At 49.0% G+C, this 18,868-nt stretch overlaps 8 protein-coding genes across 8 annotated transcripts; 4 read left to right on the forward strand and 4 right to left on the reverse strand.

The window, feature by feature from the left end:
* Positions 1–892: 892 nt before the first annotated feature.
* EI90DRAFT_3117067 (uncharacterized protein) lies at positions 893–2,260 on the forward strand (the record flags this gene model as incomplete). Its single annotated transcript, XM_039062949.1, has 6 exons — positions 893–1,136; positions 1,195–1,335; positions 1,389–1,447; positions 1,576–1,689; positions 1,736–1,906; positions 1,955–2,260. The coding sequence occupies 6 exons, from the start codon at positions 893–895 to the stop codon at positions 2,258–2,260; spliced, it is 1,035 nt and encodes a 344-aa protein (XP_038921909.1).
* A 1,898-nt stretch (positions 2,261–4,158) lies between these two features.
* EI90DRAFT_2989838 (cytoplasmic protein) lies at positions 4,159–5,726 on the forward strand. The gene is made up of 6 exons (XM_039056075.1): positions 4,159–4,211; positions 4,268–4,449; positions 4,501–4,669; positions 4,727–4,973; positions 5,044–5,172; positions 5,230–5,726. Exons 1-6 carry the CDS (start codon positions 4,197–4,199, stop codon positions 5,616–5,618), a joined length of 1,131 nt encoding a protein of 376 aa, XP_038921910.1. The 5' UTR covers positions 4,159–4,196; the 3' UTR covers positions 5,619–5,726.
* On the reverse strand, positions 5,280–6,822 carry EI90DRAFT_3035956 (uncharacterized protein). Its single transcript, XM_039058664.1, has 2 exons — positions 6,629–6,822; positions 5,280–6,565 (listed from the first exon to the last, which is right to left on the reverse strand). Exons 1-2 carry the CDS (start codon positions 6,736–6,738, stop codon positions 5,740–5,742), a joined length of 936 nt encoding a protein of 311 aa, XP_038921911.1. The 5' UTR covers positions 6,739–6,822; the 3' UTR covers positions 5,280–5,739.
* Positions 6,787–8,154, reverse strand: EI90DRAFT_2081881 (uncharacterized protein). Its single transcript, XM_039052536.1, has 4 exons — positions 8,153–8,154; positions 7,597–8,101; positions 7,226–7,545; positions 6,787–7,164 (listed from the first exon to the last, which is right to left on the reverse strand). Exons 2-4 carry the CDS (start codon positions 7,964–7,966, stop codon positions 6,877–6,879), a joined length of 978 nt encoding a protein of 325 aa, XP_038921912.1. The 5' UTR covers positions 7,967–8,101; positions 8,153–8,154; the 3' UTR covers positions 6,787–6,876.
* A 101-nt stretch (positions 8,155–8,255) lies between these two features.
* On the forward strand, positions 8,256–9,449 carry EI90DRAFT_3035959 (SMAD/FHA domain-containing protein). Its single transcript, XM_039058665.1, has 6 exons — positions 8,256–8,559; positions 8,612–8,749; positions 8,807–8,859; positions 8,910–9,019; positions 9,076–9,170; positions 9,222–9,449. Exons 1-6 carry the CDS (start codon positions 8,496–8,498, stop codon positions 9,284–9,286), a joined length of 525 nt encoding a protein of 174 aa, XP_038921913.1. The 5' UTR covers positions 8,256–8,495; the 3' UTR covers positions 9,287–9,449.
* On the reverse strand, positions 9,332–13,986 carry EI90DRAFT_3035961 (ras guanine nucleotide exchange factor domain-containing protein). Its single transcript, XM_039058666.1, has 8 exons — positions 13,856–13,986; positions 12,915–13,790; positions 12,443–12,845; positions 11,642–12,385; positions 10,265–11,581; positions 9,940–10,210; positions 9,699–9,888; positions 9,332–9,640 (listed from the first exon to the last, which is right to left on the reverse strand). The coding sequence occupies exons 1-8, from the start codon at positions 13,942–13,944 to the stop codon at positions 9,520–9,522; spliced, it is 4,011 nt and encodes a 1,336-aa protein (XP_038921914.1). The 5' UTR covers positions 13,945–13,986; the 3' UTR covers positions 9,332–9,519.
* Positions 13,987–14,554: 568 nt separating this feature from the next.
* On the forward strand, positions 14,555–17,241 carry EI90DRAFT_3035964 (spindle assembly checkpoint component Mad1). Its single transcript, XM_039058667.1, has 6 exons — positions 14,555–14,715; positions 14,774–15,018; positions 15,077–15,630; positions 15,685–16,214; positions 16,270–16,628; positions 16,689–17,241. The coding sequence occupies exons 1-6, from the start codon at positions 14,631–14,633 to the stop codon at positions 17,037–17,039; spliced, it is 2,124 nt and encodes a 707-aa protein (XP_038921915.1). The 5' UTR covers positions 14,555–14,630; the 3' UTR covers positions 17,040–17,241.
* EI90DRAFT_2966425 (uncharacterized protein) lies at positions 17,108–17,936 on the reverse strand (the record flags this gene model as incomplete). Its single annotated transcript, XM_039055568.1, has 4 exons — positions 17,108–17,240; positions 17,295–17,545; positions 17,596–17,745; positions 17,795–17,936. The coding sequence occupies 4 exons, from the start codon at positions 17,931–17,933 to the stop codon at positions 17,133–17,135; spliced, it is 648 nt and encodes a 215-aa protein (XP_038921916.1). The 3' UTR covers positions 17,108–17,132.
* Positions 17,937–18,868: the final 932 nt, after the last annotated feature.

Below are 18,868 nucleotides of genomic sequence, written 5' to 3' on the forward strand. Positions count from 1 at the left end.
GATGTCCTATTCCTCATCACAGGCACGATCAGTTTTGATCTGAGCTTAATTAAGTTTTAAATTTTGAGGGTCGGCTGTGCGTCAAAGACACACTATGCTCTGGTCACTTGCATTAGCACTCTTACCTACAGTGCTATCGCCGACTCATTCAACGTTACCCGACTCGCTACATGCTCAATCCCAGCTTTGCCCTTTGTCCGGTTTCGTGGTGCGCGAATGTTGAATAAGAAGCTTCTTTGCAACTTCAATGGTGGTCTTGAGATCCAATCATTTGCGGGTGTCCGTTGGAGCGTGTTGCCTGTGATGTCTATACCGTGCGAGACAAAATTATGGTAAGGTGAGGAGCGGAGAACTCTTCGATCTCTTCTTTGGTCAAGTACGGGGGGCTATATGGATCACCTACTTCAAGCAATCCAAAACCAGCCTTGTAGGAGTTACTTAGGCTAACTGAGCCCCGTACAGAGAATGATGGAGGTGACAGCCGAAGGAGTGCCGCGATGTGACCACCCTCGTGGCAGGTGCATTGAGCTCTTCTCGACAAAGGGATGTGTTAGAAGTGTCGTTACACACCCAACTCAATAAGGGGAGCGCAGAAACGGACAATAATGTCAATGAGAGAACTATTCCGAGACCCCTTTGGTTCAAAGGACGAGGACGAGGGACACAAGGCGCTTCGCAACGAGGTTGTATGTAATCCTTGAACCCACCTTGTGGGCGGGAGAAAACTAGCCGCACGGATGCCTCTGAGGAACATCCCTGAAGGGAAGGAAGTCCTCCAAGCTGGAACTGAAATGAAATTTTTATTTTCCTTCTTTGGCACATGACTCCGGCGAATCACGTCGCATGAGTGTTATTGGACTGAACAACATTGCCCCCAGCTGGGCCTCTCAACATGGCAGGTCTCCCTTTAGAGTCTTACGCCCTAGCGCTCCTGAAGGTGATGGGAAAGCGAGACAACGCGGAACGTCCGCCGCTGGGATTCGCCAGTCGCAGCGGAACACTATCCTCAACTTTCAACGCGCCAGCTCACAAACTCCTGCAAGCCGTTATCGAGTACTCCCCATCTCCGGAAACAATCGCTCGAGGATTTTTGGTGGAGCTTGGGAAGTGCGGAATCTTAGCTGTGAAGGGATTCGGTGAGAACGCCTTTACATGACAGTGATACCTATTTTAATTATTATCTGTTGCCCTAAGTCGACGCCTTGGACAACGATCGCTCTGTCAATTCGGACGACTGGGCAGCTATTGTGCATCAAGAGCTTGAACAGAATAACGGTAATACCACGTATCTCACAGAACTTGCAAGTTACTACTTGTCTCACCTTATTATCGCATGTAAGGGCGCAAAATCTCCATTTTTATCTTGTAACTTAGATTTGTTTTCCTAGTCAGAAATCCGGGTGGAAAAAAGATCAACATTCCATACATCATACACCCAATCTTAGGCGTATAGAGGATATTGCATCGTTGTTAGAGTCGGCCACAGTTCGTCGAAGTCAATCGGCTTTGACAGACCTTGTGCATTGCCATCTACTGTTGATTATGACTAAGAGCTTCTCTGAAAATACTCTTTAGGTCTTTCTTCGCGACGGGACTCATTGCCCTCTTACCCGTTACGCTTTTCTTGGTGATGATAGGATTGTAGTACCCCGCTGCGCACACATCATCCCATTTTCCATCCATTCCAAGGTAGAAACCACTTTCCAGGCACTATTCCCTACTGATTCATGCATAGCCTTATGCACATGCTGCGATTGAGACCTTCACCGGCCAAACGTTGAACGCAGAGCTCGTTCAGCAACTCATAAACCATCCTGCTAATGCCATAAATATCGAAACCAATGCCCACGATTCAATGGATCAGAAACTAGCCTGGGGGATTGAAGCCAGATTAGTCGATCATAAAGTGGGTACGATACAAATTGGTTCGACCCTGATATAATTCAGTGAATAGTGGAACTATTATTTCCGAGTCGTTCGACCAAAAGAAGTAGCAGCTACCATTTACCTTCGTGATGGGGATGAAATGGGATTTGGGCAGGGAGTTGGCAGCGATGGGATTCCATTACCTGACCCTCGGATTTGCAATCTTCACCTAGCTATTGCCCGGGTCTTTGCAGCCTCAGGTGCCGCGGAAGTGTTTGATAAATATCTGGAGGATGATGATGACGATTACATGACCCAAGTTCCTGTCTACTTTGGTGGCCCATTTGTTGATGATGACGTACTCATGCGTAAGCTTGAGGTGCTAGCTACCTGATACGATGCTGCATGTCAAATCACTCGCTTGCTGATTTCTCGATTACTACTGTCTTGCATAGTACCATCACCATTGTCGTAAATAATAATGAATTCACTGAAAAAAGTGAGATAAAATCGTGTTCTATTCAGCCTCCAGCGAAGCCATGGTGACGGTCTGTGGAATGCCACGATTAAAATCCTGCTCTGCTCAACCTCTGGCAAACCAAAGGCGAGAATCTGGGGAACAACACGATCATTGAAAAAATCCTGCTGTGTTATCGTGGAATCAGACTCAGTGTTATATATAGAAATGGGATTTTCCCATTTAATAGCGGTATGTCAAGATCCACTGAGCCGATTGGGACAAATCATAACCGACGGAAAGCTAGAGTCAAGGCCGGGGAGTCCAACGGTGATGGTGGAAAGGCGTTCGAGACGCTAGTTGGGAAGAATGACGGGTTCCTTCATCCATCATACACCTTCCCGGGCCCGCTAGCTCACTCACACACACGTTTTTCCATTCTCATTTCATTCCTTATTTTATTTGCACTCGTTTCAGCGTCATCCATAGTCTTATATAGGGGACAGATAGGTAGGGTGAGAAGAGAGCTTGAAGCCGTGAAAAAGTCCAGGACTTGAGATCGCCACCAATTAACACCAGCTAGCTTAGCCGTTAGGGCAGAACGCTTCGAAGCTTGAATTTGGGACAGTGTGCATTCCGGACTCGAGTGTACACGTTCCCTCTCACGCCCATATACTCACTCAGAATTGGCTTCGGTAGGCAGGACCTGGGCCCGAGGGGGAGGGGCGGAGCTCGGTCGGCGGATGATCACCCGGACATTACCGCTGGTCAACTTGATCCTGGTCACATGTCCTCGATCAGCAACTATAATGTGTTTGTTATTGGACATGCCCAGGACTCAGGAATTTTGAACTCCCGAACACTTAAGTGAACGGACCTATGAACGAGCTACGGGCTTCTACATCATGATATCATGATTCATTTGTCATAAGGTCTATTCAACTCCTTAACGTGTATTGCAATCCCGCCATCTTACCGTGCATAAGTTTGACCCAGGATACGAGGATAAGCGATTGTGCCAGATCCACGTACTTATAGGACGCACCATCGGCGTTTTGGTTCTGATGCTGCACGATCTGGCCGAATTTCCCGTTGAGGATAGTACGACCACGACATTGCGGCAACATGACGATGTTGAAGGATCGACTTGAATAGTGAGGCTATTGCCAAGTAGCGTCTCTTATAGCACCTATCTCGCGGAGGGTCGCCTTAATGTAGACACCCTATCGGTTCGCCATGATAGACGTGGATACGGGATGCTCAAACACGAATATCCCCCGACCCCCATAACAAGACCCAGAAGGTATGAAATAAGTTGGTAAGCTCGGGTGTGATGAAAGGTTACTCGGGAGTGTACTATTACGGGTTCAATGGATGTCTACGCAAAAGCGGAACATCGCATAGATGTCAATTGCCGTCGATGAAGAGGGGCTCATTCTCCGCGCGAGCCGGTGGCCGTCCTGGATCATGGGCCCAGAGAAATTTGACGTCTTGTCGAGACGAATCAGAAAAGGCATCATGAGCCCCGAGGTTTTACAGCGCGTATAGTTTTGCCTGGCCGGCGTGCCTGCATTGTGTTGTGGTTACATCTGCCGCTGGCTCAAGGGTGATCGTGTTGCCCAGCGAGTGCTCCCTCAGGCCACGATACTATGGTATAACAGAATACGGGCGATTAGACATACAACTCTCCTTGATAGTGCTGTAGTTAATTCAACGCCACAAGGCGTATGAAGGATCAAAAGGAATTAATCTAATGCCAATATTGTAGCGCGCACACACGCTTCTCTCTACCATGCGATCGCGTGAGCTCTGAAGCTGTTGCCGAATACTCGCAGCTGAGTTGGTGATCACGAGATTTCAATCACGCTCCGACATGAGCTCAGCGAAGGTTCGTATCTTGATGTTTGCCAGGTCTAAACCATCTGACTCGAGGGTGGTAGGAAGTCTGTTTCTGATTACCTCCCACCTCTTACACCTGCAGATGTCATTGCATGCCAGTTCTCTTCCTGGTACCCTACATTTTCGAAAATCACTTTTAAAGCAACCGTCATACGAGCGTTGCCTTCTAATTTTCGAGAATACCTGCTCTCTGACGGTGTCACGCTCCCGAAAGGTTCAGAGAATGCGTAAGCTGATGATGATGTCACCTCAGTGCACAGTTGTAAATTGCTCTACAGTTTGCAAACCTCTACACTCTCAGATGATGAGCTTTCAGGAGATGAAGAGTTATCAATGTCCACAGAAATTAGTCCAATTTACGAGTTTCCTGAACTTGATGCCAAGATTCGTGAAATTATTGATGAGTATACCGCTGTCTTTCCAAAATTAAATTGGACCTCGCCTCAGGTAGGTGGAATCTGTCGGAATGGTTCTGGTTAAAGGTTTACGTTAATTCACTCTCAGGACGCAAGCTGGGTACTGGTGCCTTCTTCTCCCTTGAAGTGCACATCCCCAGCGGATGTGTATTTATTGCTCAAGTCGTCAGACTTTATTATCCACGATTTAGAGCCCGAGAGGGTCTTCGAGGGCTGCGGCCTTGATATACAAGCGAATGTACCAAGCTATGAGCTGGAACTAGTCCTGAAGAAATGGTATCCGGTAGAGGGACCAAGGGAAATAAGGTGTTTTATAAGAGATGGCCGGCTAATTGGTGAGTTTGCCCCTTGCTTGTGTGCAAACCGAGTACGCGGCATTGATTCACCGTATTATTATTTCCACAGCACTCTGCCAAAGAGATCCTAATTTTTTCGATTTCTTGAACGAACCAAGCACTTTTGAGCAAATACGTCAAACAGCCTTACGATTTTGGACCGAAAAGGTGAAAGACACTTGGACTGGAAGTCCGAATTGTCAGTGCTCCTTATTTGCCATTATCTCTCTCGCACAAACCTAGGCCCCTTGTTCAGACGTAGTAGACATCTACCTCACTCGTGATTTGTCCAATGCCCATATCATGGATTTCAATCCCTACGCACAACGAACGGACCCCATTCTCTTTACTTATCAAGAGTTACACGAATTTTACAGTTCAAATGCGGCACTCATGGATCCACCAGGAATAACTTCGCCATCACAAAGTCAAGATTTAAACAAGACGACGCCCTCCCCTATTTTTCGTGTCATTCCGTCGCGTGCACATGTATTGGCAGGGAGGAATATTCCGAGGCATGCACACAATATGATGCCCCGGGAAGCACTGGAGTTTAGCCAGGGACGGACCGTGGCGGCCCTTCAGGAAGTTTGGAAAGAGGAAATCAAGCGCGCCATGGAGAACGACAGCGAAAGTGATGGTTAACAAACATGGGCGATATTGACGCCTATAGGAACGTGTGGAGGAAGCTCTGTAGCATAGCATGTAAACACGAAAAAATTGTGACTTGTACATCTTGGCATGATTAGCGGGCGGATCGATATGTTTACTCTTCATCTTCATCTGAGCTATCGATAGTCTCTGTGATCCGCAGATCGAATGCTTTCTCACTTCCGAGCGTATTCCAGACCCGACCCCGTTCTCGTTGCCACGCTCGCTTCCGCTGCTTGACGCAGTGGGCACACTCCAATTTGCTCCAATCCGTTTCAATGAGCAGATCGATCCCCAGAAGGATATCAAGCAAGCCGATGGAGAACAAAGTCGCAGAATCATGAGTCTCATCTTTAGATCTGCCCATTGGCGCAGCCCTTCTCTTTTTCAATATCTCCAGAACCGTTGTGGGGGGGTTAGAATAGATGTTGCGAACCCAAACCTCAGCCCTCGCAGTCTCGATCCCCTCGGCATTTCCGTCTCCGAACATGGTCGCACAAGTGCACATATTAGAGGGTTGCGCACCATTGTCATGTGAACAAGCAGAGGGATCGCACATCTCGGTCCACTTGAGTACCATAGTTTCTCTTGCTCGTATCAAACCGAGGATATGACGGTCCTTCAGCCCCTGACTGGCAAAAGATATGTCGGAATGGGACACACGAGTCGATCTCGGATTCAGGCCAAAGGATGGCTGCCGAAGTAGATCGTACAATGCTGGTTTCAAGACGTCGTCGAGACCGCATTCCTCGGCGAGAGCCGCTGCTTTGGCTGCGAACGGTCTTGGTGTGAGGGGAAACTCTGCCTTGCTATCCGTCATCTCGGGAAACAGATCCGCAAGCGACTTGGTAGCCCAATCCAGCTCATGGGGAAAGTCGTGGAGTTTTGCTGCGCGAAGCACGGGAGCAAGCATTTCAAAAGTAGGCTTTCGGTTCCAGGGACTGGATATAAGACGGTTTTAGTTCAATACGAAGCGTGATTGGAACAACATGTCGAAGACATACAAGTTTTTGACCACCCCCAAAAGCTGGGTGAAGTCTTCTGCAAGCCCTTCTGCCTTGTATACAGGATAACCATCCATGGTTTCCGATGCTGGTGATGTGGTAAATAACATCCTAAGTTTCTCTGATTTGGAAATCAGCTCGGAGCGAGGGAGACGAAATCTGGTGTTCTCGATGTGGAGGATGACAAGAGTGTCCTCAAGTGTCCTTCGAAATATGGGTAGGGCTCGTAGAACCTTGATACATACAACTCACCAGAATAAGTCCGACTTGCGATAGGTTGGCGGTGGTTTTAATGACGTCCTTTCTCGGGTGTTTGGTGATTCGTTCGGCTGAGTGATCTTTCTTGGCTTGTGATGTTCCAAAGGCCGAGTGGAAGGTCTCTCGATAATCTCCACGGATGGGTCTCGTGAGGACGAGGAACGAATTGGGGTAGCAGGGGGGCAACGCAGAGGTTGTTGCATGGGTGGTATATGTGGTGATTTTGGTAACAATGGCTCGTTTGACGCATCTTGAGCCGCGGTCACTTTTGAAGCATCCTCCTTCGCCAACGAAGAGTAGGTAAGATACCTCGCATAAGTGATGGCACCTTTGACTCACCGGGACCTCGCAATCGTCTGGTTCAACCTTGGCAATTTGTGCGGCGCGGGCAGAAACTTCTCTCCTCTCCTTATCGCGCTGACTAGTAGAGGGGGTTGGGGCGTTGGATTTTTGAGAGAGAAACATGAGAACCTCGTCGGGTTCCGGAGAAGAGTCCGGAGACGATTCCACCAGGTTGGTCCGGAGAATGGGTGGATCATCAAAAGCATTCTCCCCATCAGCCGTCGCAGTATCCTCTGTATCCCCCACGAGACTTTCCCGGGATGCCTTTTCGCTTGGCGAACTCGACTCGTGCCCTGGTGTGAGCGAAATAGCCCCAGCTACTTGATCTTCATCGTCAACTTCATTCTCCTTTAGCCGTTCAGAAGCACCTCTCTTCCCATGACCGTCTCCATCGTTATCCTCATTTCCATGTGCATCCACAGAGGTTGGGAATTTGAATGCTTGTTGTGCTGTCAGGTAAACCGCGATAGGCTGTGACAGCACGCGTCGCTTTTGGGATGCATGAACTTGTTGATCCCCTTCAGTATCATCGCGTTCGCGTTTCACGCCTTGAACCGGTGGATTCCTTCCACGCGACGAATCCAGAGAGGCTCGTAGTTTTGAAAGAGGCGTGTATTTGAGAGTTCCAGACTTGCCCTGAGGGAGAGTTCCCCGTCTACCTGTAATCGCCGATGGCGAAGCGGGGAGACCAGGCATGGTTTCGTTGTGTGGTGCCTGTCGCAAGCTGAGGCGTGCCATGGAAGGGCTGCAGGAACGAGTCGCTAATTCCCAAATTTGGGAAGCAAGTCACGCTCCAGTGTCCGAGGATGTGTTATTTTTCCTGAACTATTCCTGTCACAGTCACGGTCATGCCTCGCAGCTCCCCAAGTCGTTCTCAAAGAGAAGATGAGAGTAGGCATCTAGAAAGGGATAGAAGAGGCATGCCTTTTACATTCATCCAGATTTAGGAATGCGCTAATCGCCAAGTTTAGATCGTCGTAGCCCGCGTGAACGCGACACAGACAGGGATTCAAAACTCCATCGTCATCGTTCATCTCGTTCCCGAAGTCCTACACGTCGCAGATATGAAGCTGAGGCCTCTTACGGGAACCCAGCTTATTCGAAAGCAAGTGCTTCCAGGAGTCGGAGGGATAATCGCGAGAGACCGCGGTCGTCACCCCCAAGACGCCGCCGAAGTCTTGAATCCCGTTCGCCTAGACGCAGGCGTACCCCCCCGCCGCGATCCCCTCCCAGGTCACAAAGGAGTCCTGCGCGCCACTCCCGCTCAATGTCCCCTCGATCTTCAGAACGCGATAGTAGGAGAAAACTAGAGCCTGACTTCAGACCATCAGGTGCGTGCCCAGCATGTGATGATAGTTTTTTTTCCACCTGACAGTCAATAAGGGCTACTCGCTGCTGCAACTAAAACCATCAAGAAAGTGGATGGCAGTTCAACAGTCCTCAAATATCACGAACCACCAGAGGCAAGGAAACCAAGCTCAGGATGGCGACTGTACGTGTTCAAAGGAGAGCAAGAGTCAGGTGTGCCCACCTTGTTTATCGTTTCATAATTTAAGTGTTTTATCACCCATCCAATAGATGTTCTCCACATTTCTCGCCAAAGCGCTTACCTTTTCGGGCGTGACCGTACAGTAAGCAGACTGAACCCAAACAGCCAATTTTCGACTAATCCATATTGAAGGTTGTCGACATCCCAACCGAGCACCCATCTTGTTCTAAGCAACATGCCGTAATCCAATTCCGCCAGGTGGCGCAGAGGAACGAATGGGGAGAAACAAAGAACACTGTAAGGTAAACGTCGTCGACGACACCTTAAGTCCTGCCTCACTCACAATTTCATTTAATAGACCGTTTGTTATTGACTTGGAGTCTACAAACGGGACCTACGTTAATGGCTCTGAAATTCCGACCTCTCGCTATTATGAGCTTAAGCATCAAGATCGTAAGTAACCGCCAAGATATTGATACCAGCATGATGCCCATTATTCCTTAGTCTTAAAATTCGGTGAATCTAGCCGGGAGTATGTTCTTATGAACGTTGACGAGGCAGGCTCATAGGATACAGTAACATGCACTTAACTCGTATTTTGCCACGCCATTTGTTTTGAATACTGTCTGCCATATCAAACTAATATTCTAGTAGTTACATCTCACGCAATGCAACACCGAATGGACGTCCAACAAAGCACAGAAAGGATAATTGTATGTCTAAATCAATCACAACAACTGGTATTGTCAACGTGAACTGTCATTGCGAGTCATGAAAATGGGTAAATAATCCTTGGCGAACATTAACTAGTCCGAAGTGGCTTTTTGTCTCCGAGCTGCCATATTCTTATGTACAACTGCGAATGTCGCGGGTAGTTGTATTTACGGGTCAGCAGTTGTCCCTCCGCAAAGTCTTTGATGAGCCTGAATGAGGGGCCGTTGCATCAGTGATTAACATACGCCAGTATGAAGGGTGGCATACCACGCAATAAAACGTTGTTTCTGGACGTTAATCAATGGCTTCAAGGTTGCTCCATCTGGTAATTCAGGAAGTTCGTCAAACAGTTCGGGGTGAAGGAGGTTGTCGTTGGGGCCAATACGCTTGTACAGTGCAGATGGATCGATGTAGTTAGGGAGAAGTAAAAGATCGTACATGGCATTGAAATAGACAGCTAAAGGAGAAAGATCAGTCATGTCCAATTTACAGAAATTGTTCACCTTACACAGTAGAGGGATACATGCCAAGATTTGAGTCTCTTGATGTTTAGGTAGTGAAGGAGGATGATTCCGCATACCCGCTAGACTCTCAACTTTTTTCCGAACGTAGCTGAAGTTATCAGCTTTCGAGGTGAATGCCATCAAGTCCGCCAATACACGCGATTCCCATATTGGGAGCGTGCAATTGGCTTCCGCCATGGCAGAACGCGTTTGACTTTTAAGAAGCCCAGCCAAAACTGCTACGAGCGAGGAATAATTGTTGATAAGATACAATTTCTACCCGGGTCAAGTGTTGAGTAAGGATGCATTGAATTGCGGGTCAAAACTTACCCAAGCCACTCGAACAAATTTACAAAATAATGACGATCGTTCACTCAGTAAAGACTGTGCAATTTCGGTCGAGACAAAGCGAGTGACGCTATGAGCACGAACTCTCACAGCAGCAACATCATTAATTTTCTGTATGTTGCGTTCAGGATATTGACCAGCCTCAAACTCCAGCCGGCTGCGTTCCTTAATGAACTCGATCCATGACTTCGACAGTAAATCAGGCTTTGCCCAGTCCAGGGACAGGAGGTGATGGAACTGAATCTTCTCGAACATTTCATGATCCACAACCGTCATTTGTTCTGCTATCTCCTGCGCACTGAAATCCAGGATGAAGGAATGATGTGGTGAGCTGGGAGCGACCTGGGGAACCTGGGTGGCGACTAGACGAGGGCCGGCTGTCGCAGCATCCGCCGCATTAGGGTGAGTGCTTGTTCGTTCCTCACTAGTCTCCGGCTCGGGAAATGTCAGATCATCTGACTTTCCACTGTCCAGCGCAGGTTCTTGACTCCCAGCAGGTACGGGTGGGGTGTCTGAATCGTCAGCGGCAGTCGACTCGTCGTGAATAACATCCACGGGAAAACCATATTCATCCTCATCAGAATCCGACTGGAACTCATCGAGCGATCCAGTGTCGGTCGCCTCACCAGCCTCTCGTCTCTCCACCCAGTTGAGCCAGTCATCAATCTTCTGGTGATTTTCTTCAATCATCTTAGCATCTACCTGGCCTTCGAGCCTCCGTAATGCATCCTCCGGGTCACCACGACCAGATTCCTTCTGTACGAAATTGCGCTGTACAGGCCTTAGGTGCCACATCTTGAGGGAGCGCTGGCCTATTCTCCTGTCTTCGGCATCATGAGCGCTGGACGCCCCTTCACTCAATGTTGAGTTGACACCTGAAGATGTAGAATAGACCGAACGACGAACGAAAGTCGCATCATCACGCCGCGGTAGCCTGCGTCGTGTCGGCCGCAATTTTGAGCGCGGATCGGCGTCGGAGCCATCAGACTCATAATCATCGATTGACACAACATTCAGAAGCCCTGGAGGGTAAGGGTAAGTAGCCTGGGCCACAGATCTGCGAGGTAATAAGTTGCCGAGGCTTGACATTGAAGACCTCCATGAGGTGATCGAGGAACGAGCATTTCGCAAGAAGACAGATGAGCTTCTTAGGCTCTGCGGGGAATGCTGATGCAGGCTCATCGGGGCAGACATGGACGACGACGCCTCTTCGCTTTTTCTTGCACCTTCTGGTTGTGCTGCCTGCAACGGATTAGGGTCGCCGAGAGAATCCCCCCTTCGATAATCTTCGGAGGGACCCTCTAGTCGCATCACGGGTCATCAGCTTGGCAGTTGAAAGGAAGTGGAGTGAACACGAACCTCCTCAAACCGCATCGACCTAGAGTCCAAAGTCCCACTAACATCGGTGAGCGAGGGTGTGGACGGCGCTTCTGAAGTCAAGAACAGTGATGGAGGATTTTTAAAATGAGTATCAAGGGAGGCAAGGGATGAACTAGTTCTGTCATCCTCAGTGACCTTAATTAGGTTACCATCCGCATCCAACTGCAAATCATCTTCTGGCAAGTCATCCTCTTTCAGCGGCAACCCAGAACTGTGACGATGACGACCGATACGAAAAACTTTGCCAACCGTACCAAGGATCACACGTGAGAGCTTTCCATGGCGATGCATTGGCGGAAGAGGGGGACTGGTCGGGCGAATCCCTAGAGAGGAGTGGAGCCTCATGTGCGCGTGGGCCTCGAAGTCATCTGTAAGCAAGTCATTCAGGTCATTTACATTCGTGGACGAGAGCAGCCCGTGCGGAGGGATAGCTTGCAGTCGAAGTGGACTACCTGCATCGTTCTCGCCCCAGCCATCCGGAGGGGGGATTGAGAAATCAAGGTCGACATCTTCTAGGTTAATCCGCGATGGATGTTGGAAGATATCGTGACCCTTGAAAAGAAGTGGTAGTAAAACTGAACAACCAAGGGATGGTGGAGGAAGTGGTTGAATTATGCCATCGATTATATTCCGGCGAATATGTGACGGAAGTCGGGAGAAACCTTCGTCCCAATGCCTGGTTTTCATTCGAACAATGAGCTTAGCGAGCTTCTTGGCAAGTCCCTGGAAAAAAAGGGTTAATCGATATGCGTGTAATTAACTCAAACCCTCTCCGCTTACCTGGGCATCAGCCCGCGAATCCAAAAGCGGACTGCGATGGAGTGCATTCAACCATGTTGTAAGCACGATGCCGAGTTTGGGGTTTGATATGAAATCGAACGAAAAGAAATGGCCTAGCCAATATTCAAAGAGGAGGAAAGTCCGCATACGGATGGTGGCAAGTACACCATTAAGATCTCCGGAATTGTGGGGGTGAGGTAGAGAGGTCGAGGAAGACGGATCTAGAGTCCAGTGAAAGCGAGATATGAGAATATGTAAGAGATCCATTGATGAGATGAAAGCTCGATAGGTAAGGAAGAATATTTGCAGGTCTTCAGCGTTTCGTTCTGATGACAGTTGTGCAATCCATCTTTCGATGGTTGCCGCAAGGACTAATGGCCGCCGCCCGACGGATTCGATGCTCCTGCAGGAGTTTCAAAACGAATGCAAGCGTGATTATATCGACAAAGAAGAAACAAAACAAAAAGCATACTCAGGGCGGGATGATGAACCTGTAGGGTCGGAACCAGAACGCAAGCGGCTGGGGCTCTGTTCACGTTGAGGAAGCTCGAACTTGGCCGGCAAACCCCAGAGGACAAAACGCGGGTCGTCATTAGGAAGAACGGTGGAGACAGCCCGTGGAGGGAGCTTCAAAACTCCATACTCTTCATTTACGTAAGGGTCATTAAGCATCTGGAACGCGTCAAATGCGGCGAAAATGGTGCGAATGGATGTTTCTACGCCCTGCATTGTGGAGAACTTCGGCGTAGGTGTTGAGGCCCCTGGCATGCGAGCAGTAGAAGTAGATTCGAAAGATGGAGCTGCATGAAGCACATGCTGGGTGTAGGGGTCGGCAGCACGAACTGGGTTTTGGATCTCGGGTTCAGCGGTTTCGGCTCCTGCTTCATGTACATCCTCGATAGTGGCCAGCGGAGGACGCATTAATCCATAATGCGTAAAACCACCAAATGGGTCCGCAGCTGGATTGGTAGACATATCACGTTGGGCTTCGAATGATGACCTTGCAAACTGGTGGACAGCCTCAATAGCGTTAGCAGCACGAGAGCGCAAGGATCCTGTGTTAGATGAATATGGCGAATGATATGCTTGGATGGCTTGAGTTTGGCTGTATGGCGATGAAAGGCTTGGGGGCGGCCTCAATGACAAGGACACCATCGATGTTGTTGCAGGAAACCCAAAGCTCGATCTTCCTCGATTGCGCGAGAACCTGGGAAGAGTGGATCGCAGCCGAGAGGAAGACAGCCACGATGTACCATTCGGTCCCTCCGTATCACGCACCAAAACAACGTCATCCTTGGGTTCCGGTAAAAACAAGTGATCCAAATTGATAATGCGCGTGTTACGGTGACTAATGCCAACAGCGATGAGGCGGAACAAACTGAGAGGTCAGGGATATGTGATAAAAAATCTTACCTAACACGATGAACAGTGCCCCCAGTCTGAGCAGTCAAGGTTGTGACGGAGTATGGACTGCGTATACCGTCCTTGCCAACGTTGCACATTTGGTCGTATCGTCGTTTCAACTCTCGAGCCGCAAGAGGGTCGGAAGTCTCAAGTACTGTAGCATCACCTGGAAGACATAGGTTGACACCCCAACGCGTGATGAGCAAGTGGCGGGGAGACTTGATCGAAAAGTGCGTGCAGACCATTTAAAATAACTTTGACACCAGTGAGATCGCGTAAAATAGACTCAGGGGGTTCAAGCTGCGAGAAGAGACGGGGAGAGACCACCAGAGTTTGGGCTTCCTCCTCTGTCATCGGGATGGGAAGGAGGGATGTTCCTACGTCGGGATACGATGGCTGGGACATTGCACCAAAACAATTCACAGGTAGCGCTATTGAAGAAGAGTCGAGGGGGAACGCCCGACGCGTGGCTTGACGGCCTTGGCAGTGTCCGAGCTTGCCTCTCTTTGTGGAACGCAATTTGCAAGTACGGCTGCAGAGGCAAACGGAGTATGCCGAACTCACAGGAAATGAGCACTTAAAATCCGAAATATGATTGACAATATTGTTATTGTTAAGTAGGCCCGCAATCTCAGCGCATTATACCGCATGTTCAATAAAATCCCTATGGACTCTACATCCTGGGCTCTTGACGCCGTCAATGGGCCGCCCGAATTTGCACATATTCAAAACAACTTTCAATGTCACATGAGACAGTCACGTGCTCAAGAGGATCTGAATATTCATGCTTGGTGAAGCCTCATCCTCTCAGACTGCGGGGAAGAGTCGAGCGCCTAAACGAAGTGTTCTCACTGCCCAACTAGATGCAGGTCAGTTAAATGCTTTTTGGGGTAAACAATGTGCCTGTATCTCAATTGACAAACTCAGACTCAGAATTGTCTTCCAGCAGACGCGCCGAGAAATCCCAAAGTTTCGAGAGTCGCATGCTCAAAACAAGTCTCGAGAGGCGCCTCATTATTGCTGAAGACACTAGGCGCGATCTTGAACGCTCTTTGAGTGATGCTAAAGCAACCATTGAGCGGCTGGAAGACGACCGAAGGTGGCTAGCTGAGCGCGAACAACAGGAACGGCAAGAAAAAGAGGAATTAGAGAAGAAATGGGAAGCTGAGCGAGTGAGTTGATTTAGAATTATCGTCAGGACTTATTCCCAGTGGTCACCTTTCAACACAGCACGAGCATCTATTAAACGCAAAATCTCAGCGCACCTCTATCCTAGAATTGCAAACTGAGCTAGCGGACCTCAAAGATGATTTTGAGCAACACGGACGATCTTCAGCGTCCACCATCAATGCCCATGCTTCCCACTTGATCACGGCGCGACGTCAAGTGGAAATGCTCGAGGACGAGCTGTCGCGAGCCAGACAAGCGGCCCAAGAACGAGACCGGACCGTTGCCGAACTTCGCTCTCAGCTAGAAAGTACGGGGGCGTTCGAAGAATGCGTTTCAAATGTGTCTATGAATGGTGGGCTGGATTCAAAGGAACAATGGCAGATAGTGCATGAGGAATTGCAGCGTCAAAAGGAACAGCTTCGAGCTTCCGAACGGCTCAATTCTGAACTATCTTCTGAAATCACCAAGTACCGATTACGGAATCAGAACGTGGAAGTCCTAATGGAGGAAAAGAGAAGCCTCCAGCGGAAGCTGGCGCAAGTCGAGGCAGCAAAAGAGCGGGTCGCCATGCTTGAAGGAGAGTTGGAGGCAGCCCGCGTGGAGCGTCAAGGGTGGTGAGCTGCCTAGTATCTTGTCCGTCGGTGTTAGATCCTACAGGGATTCGTTAGGCTCGCTTTCTTGAATGACCCCTCCAAAGAACCCAGCTCATCTACCCCAACGGCTCTGACGCAGCATCTGATGTCCCTTCGGCAATCGAATATGTCACTATCTTCTCAATTAACCACCCTAACTTCGACACTGCAGCAGCGGGATGCAGACATATCAGAACTTCAACGGAAAATATCAGCATTCCAAGGGCAGGTAACGCTGTTGGAGGACGAAAAACAGAAAGCAAACATACGGGCCGAACGACGAGCGCATCAGTCGTCCTTGCTGGAACGAGAAATTGCAACCGCCAACGCTCTTTTGAGAACATTCGAGGAAGAAGAGTCATCACCGGAAATGGTGCCAGCCACTCATGACCGACAGCTCTTATCTCGGATACGTGACCTTGAATCGTCGCTTTCTCAATACAAGACTGTCAACAACCACTTGCAAGACCAGCTTGACAGTATTTCCCTCGGCCGGGACCCTAAGACGGTTGCGAGGAACTCAGAATTGACGGCGGAGCGTGAGGCTCGGAAACGAGCAGAGCACGGTGCGGCGGTCCCTTTCTTGTCGGTCTTCGCTGAGGCCAATATCATGTTGCACAGATTTATCTGCCAAGCAATCCCGCATCCAAGAACTTGAGGCCTCAGTGGCGAATCTCGACCAGAAATTATGGGAGGCGGGAGTGAATATATCATCTGGAGCCTTGACGCCACGAGATACGGTGATCCTGCAAATGCAAGCAAATGCAGCCTCCGAACACTTCGCGTTGCGACGTCAAGAACTCAATCGCATTAAAAATGAGAATGCTGCGCTACTTAACCGAATCCGCCAGCTGGAAACTGCTGAAGGTGGGGGTAGCGAGCTTGTCCCGAGGGAAAGCTGGGAGAGCGTTAATGCTGAGAAGGAAGAGCTACTGAGCACAGTCGCTCAGAAAGAGAAGCGCTTATTGCGTTTGAAGCAGGTACTTTATATTGCCTGCACTTTTGAGGTCAACCAGAAGATGCTGATGGTATTATTGTAGGTATTCAACGCAAAGGCTGGCGAATTCAGAGAAGCAGTATCCTCTGTGCTCGGCTACCGATTAGCGTTCCAGAGCACTCGAGTAAGATTGACGTCCGCGTTCGACAGCACCGCCTCGATCGTTTTCGACTCCACCTCTAAGCCCGACCAGGCAGATGTTGGGACAATGAAGCTTATCTCCATCGGGGGTGACGACGACCCGTCGGGTCCAGCAGCACTACAAGATCTCATGAAATATTGGGTGCAAGAGCGCCACAGCATCCCTTGTTTCCTTGCCGCAGTGACACTTGATCGGTATCAAGCATCAACGAACGTTGCACATAAATACTCATCAATGGACACACAAACGTAAATCCTTCTCGAACCCCTTCTATTAATGTCATGGCTGTAGTCACAAGGCCCGACGCTCTAAACAAGACGATTCGCTCTAATGCTAGACACCAGTCTATTGCGATGGGGATTCGGAAATTTCGCCAGTACCCTCGGTGACAAGCGTCACTTTTGGCTTCGCAAATACATGGGTATGAGCCAAGCCTGGCACACTTTGCAAGCGCTGGCAGTTTATTTTAATATATGTTGCGGAGGACGAAATACATGCGAAGCGTACCAAAGGATTCATAAACCATGCTGTCTCCCATTCGTCCTCAGGCCACACTTGTTCGACAAACATCTGTATCTCAATGCTTGCTTGACGGATTAAATGTGCGTCTTTGTCACTCGCTTTTGGCTGCGTTATTCCGCCAGTAAAACCCCACAAGCCATCTCGTGCCACCCGATCCTTAATCCTGTATGGGGTTACCATCTCATGTACGAATGGTACCCGAGACCAAATGATGAAATGAGTTACATCCAGGGGGACTAATTCATGTCACTATTAATCCCCTACAGAATCTTGAGAGTGTGCATACCTGAGTACGGCCAGTCGTTTATGACAACGCGTACCAACTCATCCGGGATGTCAACTGTGAAATAATCAGGTTCCGTTGTCCCCCCAGCGCCCGTCTTGTTAGGAAGAGCTGGCGGTCCATCCCAGTCAAGTCTTTTGAGTAGAATGTTCACTGTGCAATAAGTTCAGTGAACTCTCCCGTTGAGCATCGCGGCCAATACCCATAGGTCCTCCGCGTTTGACTGTCTCCTCGGTCCATTTGTCATAGTCTTTCTGAAATGAAGGATGTCGATGTAGATTCCCAAGGTTGCTGCAGTAAACTCTTTGCTCAGCCCATGGATATTTCACCTTAAAATCCATTGCCCATCCTCACCCTGAGTCTGTAACAAACCATTTGAACTCCTTTCCCATGTTGATGGTGAAAATGATGCTCCACCTCACCTACTAATCCCTTGAGAGTATCCCAATCGTAAAGGCGATCATAAGTATCCCTTTGGTGATGCTCTCCGGGTTTGATATCGGCTGCCCTTTGAAGCACCATTTGGAAGTACTGATGATTGGGATCAATTGAGAAGTTTAAGCGCCCGGGGCAGACATAAATTGAAATGCCACGTGGGAATGCCATGGCCAATTCGCAATTCGACCAGTTATGACGTCATGAAATCCGGCGCACAATTCTGCCTGAAAATATCCAAACGGTCTGGTCTTACCACGCATGGCCCTCGAAACCTGCCCAAGTTTTGTTATCACCCGTGAGACTAAATGCTCACCGGTTTAGCCACCATCGTGATAGATTTATACACATCTTCCGTGACGGACTCGATCAACACGATGTCCATAGATGAATGCAAGGTCCTAACACCTCCGCTTATGTGTTCAGTATCCTGGGTGACATTTTATGCACTGGTTAGGGAAGGCGTTCGAGGACACCCGTAGACTGTTTTAAAATACAAAAAGGGCTATGGCGCGTTAGGCTCACACTCCTACAAGAGAGGGGGTGAAAAAAATTATACGCGAATACGCCAGCGGCGACTACGCCGCATAACCGAGAGAATGAAGGTGGAACCCCCAAATGCCGTCCAATAATTCTGACGATATTAGCTGTCAATAATGTCAATAATCATATTATTGACAGTTCGACGACGGAAGCGATTGTTATATTCTGCAACAGACTAGCTATTCGGAGATCCAATTGCTCGTTGTGAGGGGAGAACCTATGAAAGTATTTCCAGAACCATGGGAGTGGGGATGTTACGTACCTAGGTATTTGAGAAGGTCAGTGCTGTTCCTTCGCT

Source organism: Cantharellus anzutake (assembly GCF_015039405.1).
Source record: "Cantharellus anzutake strain C23 chromosome Unknown EI90scaffold_5, whole genome shotgun sequence".
NCBI lineage: Eukaryota > Fungi > Basidiomycota > Agaricomycetes > Cantharellales > Hydnaceae > Cantharellus > Cantharellus anzutake.

Excerpts from the sequence above, each read along its gene's own strand:
- EI90DRAFT_2989838 (XM_039056075.1), top strand. Across the intron at positions 4,670-4,726 it reads TAAATTGGACCTCGCCTCAG|GACGCAAGCTGGGTACTGGT; the intron begins GTAGGTGGAATC and ends ATTCACTCTCAG. Across the intron at positions 5,173-5,229 it reads TTGGACTGGAAGTCCGAATT|ACGTAGTAGACATCTACCTC; the intron begins GTCAGTGCTCCT and ends CCCCTTGTTCAG.
- EI90DRAFT_3035956 (XM_039058664.1), bottom strand. The coding sequence starts at position 6,738 with ATGTTATTTACCACATCACCAGCATCGGAAACCATGGATGGTTATCCT. Across the intron at positions 6,566-6,628 it reads TTGGGGGTGGTCAAAAACTT|TCCCTGGAACCGAAAGCCTA; the intron begins GTATGTCTTCGA and ends TCTTATATCCAG.
- EI90DRAFT_2081881 (XM_039052536.1), bottom strand. The coding sequence starts at position 7,966 with ATGGCACGCCTCAGCTTGCGACAGGCACCACACAACGAAACCATGCCT. Across the intron at positions 7,546-7,596 it reads AGACGGTCATGGGAAGAGAG|CTGGGGCTATTTCGCTCACA; the intron begins GTGCTTCTGAAC and ends AAGATCAAGTAG. Across the intron at positions 7,165-7,225 it reads CAGACGATTGCGAGGTCCCG|GATGCTTCAAAAGTGACCGC; the intron begins GTGAGTCAAAGG and ends TTGGCGAAGGAG.
- EI90DRAFT_3035959 (XM_039058665.1), top strand. The coding sequence starts at position 8,496 with ATGTCCCCTCGATCTTCAGAACGCGATAGTAGGAGAAAACTAGAGCCT. Across the intron at positions 8,750-8,806 it reads CAAAGGAGAGCAAGAGTCAG|ATGTTCTCCACATTTCTCGC; the intron begins GTGTGCCCACCT and ends CCCATCCAATAG. Across the intron at positions 8,860-8,909 it reads TTTTCGGGCGTGACCGTACA|GTTGTCGACATCCCAACCGA; the intron begins GTAAGCAGACTG and ends TCCATATTGAAG.
- EI90DRAFT_3035961 (XM_039058666.1), bottom strand. The coding sequence starts at position 13,944 with ATGTGCAACGTTGGCAAGGACGGTATACGCAGTCCATACTCCGTCACA. Across the intron at positions 13,791-13,855 it reads GGCACTGTTCATCGTGTTAG|TCACCGTAACACGCGCATTA; the intron begins GTAAGATTTTTT and ends TGTTGGCATTAG. Across the intron at positions 9,641-9,698 it reads AAACAACGTTTTATTGCGTG|GCTCATCAAAGACTTTGCGG; the intron begins GTATGCCACCCT and ends CCCCTCATTCAG.
- EI90DRAFT_3035964 (XM_039058667.1), top strand. The coding sequence starts at position 14,631 with ATGCTTGGTGAAGCCTCATCCTCTCAGACTGCGGGGAAGAGTCGAGCG. Across the intron at positions 14,716-14,773 it reads CACTGCCCAACTAGATGCAG|ACTCAGAATTGTCTTCCAGC; the intron begins GTCAGTTAAATG and ends TGACAAACTCAG. Across the intron at positions 16,215-16,269 it reads TCGGAAACGAGCAGAGCACG|ATTTATCTGCCAAGCAATCC; the intron begins GTGCGGCGGTCC and ends CATGTTGCACAG.